Source organism: Vigna radiata, chromosome 1 (genome assembly GCF_000741045.1).
Source record: "Vigna radiata var. radiata cultivar VC1973A chromosome 1, Vradiata_ver6, whole genome shotgun sequence".
Lineage (NCBI taxonomy): Eukaryota > Viridiplantae > Streptophyta > Magnoliopsida > Fabales > Fabaceae > Vigna > Vigna radiata.
The window spans coordinates 29,058,812-29,063,104 of record NC_028351.1 but is presented as its reverse complement, the minus strand read 5'-3'; the positions used below and the strand labels follow the sequence as shown (position 1 = coordinate 29,063,104).

General features: G+C 38.9%; 1 protein-coding gene across 1 annotated transcript in view; it reads right to left on the bottom strand.

Moving 5' to 3' along the window:
• Window positions 1-1,959, bottom strand: part of LOC106760954 (uncharacterized mitochondrial protein AtMg00810-like) — a 3,400-nt gene extending 1,441 nt beyond the window's left edge. Inside the window, exons 1-2 of the mRNA XM_014644408.1 lie at window positions 1,816-1,959; window positions 1,335-1,431 (exon numbers count right to left, since the gene is read on the bottom strand). Of these exons, the coding sequence (XP_014499894.1) occupies window positions 1,335-1,431; window positions 1,816-1,959 (241 nt within the window). The remainder of the gene's footprint in view (window positions 1-1,334; window positions 1,432-1,815) is intronic.
• Window positions 1,960-4,293: the final 2,334 nt, after the last annotated feature.

Below are 4,293 nucleotides of genomic sequence, written 5' to 3'. Positions count from 1 at the left end.
AATCATGTTTGATGGCTTGGTTATAGGTTTTAGGTTCACTAACTTGGGAAAGATTAAAGACATATGATTTATGAAGAGATGATAATGCATCATATGAGAGATATGAAGAGATAGGATATAAGGTACCTGTAGATGACTAAGTGGTAGAAGAAGTAAATAACATATTGCAATGATAGTCCTGCAAATAAGATGGTTTATGTATTGGCCTGGTTGATTTCCTTTGTGGACTAGCAATGGCAGGTTCAATAGAAACAGGTTGACAATAAAAACTAACAGGGTCTGGAACAATAGAAGGAGGAGATGTAAGTGGTAAAGAGGGTTTATCAGTAACTTCTGAGAAAAGAGGTGATGGAGATGAATTGATTTTGGTGACCAAATCCAATGAATTTAAATTTTGTGTATCAATAGGTGAGTGCTTGTCACTAGTAAGAAAAGGAAATATGTTTTCATAAAATACTACATTTCTTTATAGAAAAATTTCCTTTGAGTTGAAATCTAACAAAAGGTAGTCTTTCACTCCTGTTTTAAAACCAAGTAAAACACATTTTCTTGCACGAGGTTGAAATTTTGTTCTATGTGCTTGAAGAGTTGAAGCATANCAAAGTGAGCCAAAAACTCGCAAGTAAGTAATGTCAGGTTTAACATTGTGTAACAGTTGAGATGGAAAAAAATATGCCAAAACTGTGGAAGGTAAAATATTAATGAGTTGCACAGCATAACGAATAGCAAAAGACCAGAAAACTATTGGCAAATGGGATTGAAACATTAAAGATCTAGCAACATTGAGAATGTGTTGATGTTTTCTCTCAACAACTCCATTTTGTTAAGGTGTTTCAACATAAGATAATTGATTTTGTATCCCTTTTTGTCTATAAAAATCTGTCTTTGCAAACTCATTACCATTATCTGATCTAACAGCTTTTACATCAATGCCAAATTGAGTTTTGATATAAGAAACAAAGCCAATAAGGCATCATCTTGTATCAAACTTACTTGCCATCAATTTAATCCATGTGAATCTAGACATATCGTCCACTATAGTTAAGAAATATTTGAAACCATCAACAGAAGAAGTACAATATGGCCCCCAAATATCAACATGAATTAAATCAAAAGGAGCTTTTGAAACAGTAGTACTTAATTGAAAAGACAATTTTCTTTGCTTAGAATAGTGACAAGTATCACAAGGAGTGGATTTTGTATCAGGTNAAGTGGCATACATTGTGCGTAATTTGGTATAACAAGAAGAAGAATGACGCCCTAATCTAGACTGCCAAATACTATAGAGTCAGGTCTTATTGTAGAACAAACAATATAATTCTCAGGAGAAATACCAGTTGGTGAAGCAAGGGGTGGGGATGCAGGAACTATCATGACATACAAGCCATCTCTTTCTTCAGCTTTCCCAATCATCTGTAGGGTTGACTTGTCCTGTATTTCACATGAAAATTCAGAAATGATAATTTTACAAGATAAAGATTGACTTGTCCTGTATTTCACATGAAAATTCAGAAATGATAATTTTACAAGATAGAGATTTAGTTAACTTTGTGACCGAAATAAGATTGACTGAAAAATTAGGAACAAACAAGACATTATGTAAGGTAAGGTGTGGGCCAAGAGAAACTGTGCCAGAACAATGAGCAAATGAAGAGTTCTTGTTGGGTAGAGAAATTGAATTGGTGAGATTTTATGATAATAAATATAATGAGACAAAGAGCTGAATATATGATCAGTAGCACCTGTGTCTAGAATCCATTGGGAAGAGATATTACCTTGATCCTGAGAAGAAGTGGAAACATTATGAAAACTCACTAGACCAGTAGAATGTGTGACTGTGGGATTAGATTGAGGAAGAAGTGTCAATAGACCTTGAATTTGCTCTTGAGAAAGTCCCAAAGTTGAGGAATGTGACTGCGCCTGAGAATTATTAGAAGAAGAAACAACTGCAGAAGCCATTGTAGGAGAAGAAATTGTAGGAAAACCAAGAACGAGAGGTAGAAGATGAAGATTTTGGTAGTAAGAGAATTGGTTGCGGAAGAACGTGATCAAGAATTAATTTTCTTCTGATACCATGTTACAAAAGAAGAAAGAATGAAATATTGTATTTCTTATTGAATGATAAGGAAAGAGTACAATTGATATATATAATTGTTCAGAGCAATATAAAAAAGGAATATAAGTATAAAAATATATGAACAGAAATGTACAGATATGAACAGAGAATAAAATAATTCCAATAAGATGAGTCAGTGTTTCTCACGTTCTCTCCCTCTCTCTCCCTCATCTCTTCCTTCCATCTTCCGCCCAACCTCCCCACCCTCTCTCAACCTAACCTTTCCACCCATCTTCTGCCTAACCTTCCTACCCTCTCTCAACCCAATCTTTCCACCCAGCCTATTACTGTTGTATGAATAAATAATTATTGAAGCTTGTAGTCTTTTTAAGTTGAAGAAGCATACGTCTTTGCTAACGGGGTTAGCGTTGTAGTGGTCGAGGTAGCTGCGGTCATAGGGACTAAAATAGATTAGAAAATGCTAGAGCAAAACAATGGCTCTAGAAAATCTCACAGAAACTTCCGGAATAGAATAAAAAAAGGAAAATGATATTTTAACACCATTTTTTTCACACCATTTTGACACTGCACATGTGTCAAAATGTGGTTGGACGATTTCAAATTAAAAAAAAGCTTTAGTTTGTTCTTCCAAACATGCCCTTGCCTTAGTTTTTTTAATTTGAAATCGTCCAACCACATTTTGACACGTGTGCAGTTGCAAAATGGTGTCAAAAAATGATGTTAAAATATCATTTTCCATAAAAAAAATAAGTGTCTGTCGTAGATCAGATAAAAAAAGTCACAGGTGCTCCCTGCAAAAGTTTCTCTATTCGTCGTCCAAAAGTCTCCAAAATAAGGGCATCCACTTTTCTGTCTTGAATGACATATTTCAGGTCTTCTAAGCGATCAAGCATATACTCTAGAGCACGTTGTTCACATTTGCAACCGCACGAACTATTTCAACTAGCTTGCTTATCTGTCATTTGGATATAAAATTTCCAAAAATAAATGAGGTGTACCCTACGTAGTCGGTCGGACCTCCAGGACGACCGACCACACTAGAGTTTGGTCTCGACGGCCAGAATAACCTTTGGAAGAAAAACCTTGAAGAATTCTCATCTAACATCGCCAACGTATGACCGATAGTCATAACCGGACACAGATCAGCCCATAAGTGTGTCTGCATGACTGATAGTCATTCCGGGTACAGACCGTCCATCGTCAACCTCGCCCTGTCATCGCAAAACGTGTATAACCTAGAAGACAAACCTCACTCTGCCGTGGCGTCCGCATGACTGTCAATATTCATAGCCGGGCACAAACCGACCCAAAAGAGACTTTGAAGAATTCACATGGAGTTCATCATAGATAGTCTGACACCCTCCATGCTCACCATACCACCGACATGGCCAGCGTCAAAGCTTTTCTTGTTACACCACAAAGACGGTCGTCCAACGTTCGGTCGGTGGCAATCAAGAATGAAAGTTTTACAAGCAACATGAGATTAAGGTAAGACTAGATTAGCCTCAACAGGCTTGCAATTGGGCCTTGATTAAGTTCCCACTAATCACTGGCCCCTGGAAAAAACTATAAATAAGAGTCAAAGGTAAGAGGTAGACAGACACATTTAATGCACATTTATTTCACTCTCTCTATCACTAACTTCTAAAACTGAACATTGACTTGAGCGTCGGAGTGCTTTTAGTAGGTACCCGACAGGACTTCATAGGAGGACAGAGCACGATAGACGGACACCCGGAGGACCCAAGCGGACGGTTGGTGGAGGACTCGGATTGACCCAGACCCATAAAGCAGAAACATTTGGCGCCCACCGTGGGGCCGGAGGCTTATACCCAATGGTGACCACAAGAAACACGAGCACTGACGAGGCAAGCGGAGTTGTGAGAGCTTTGGAGATGAGGATGGAAGAAATGCAAAGAAGACATGAGGAAATGCAAAGGAAACATGAAGAGGAAATGGCGGCAGTTCGAGCCGAGTGCCTGGCTCAACTTCGCGGGGAAAAGGAGAAACAAACCGGAGAGGGCAGCAAGGAGGCCCATAGTAGCGCACAAGGTCAAGACGACCGGGGAAAGGGGGAACAGAAAAACACCGAAGAAGAGAAGGAAAAAGGAGAGGAAAGCTTGGTATTGGTCAAACCGGAGATGCCATCGGTCCCGGTGCCGTTCGTTCAGGCTGTGATGGACGTCCGCATCTCGGATCAATTCATCCCCCCGCAA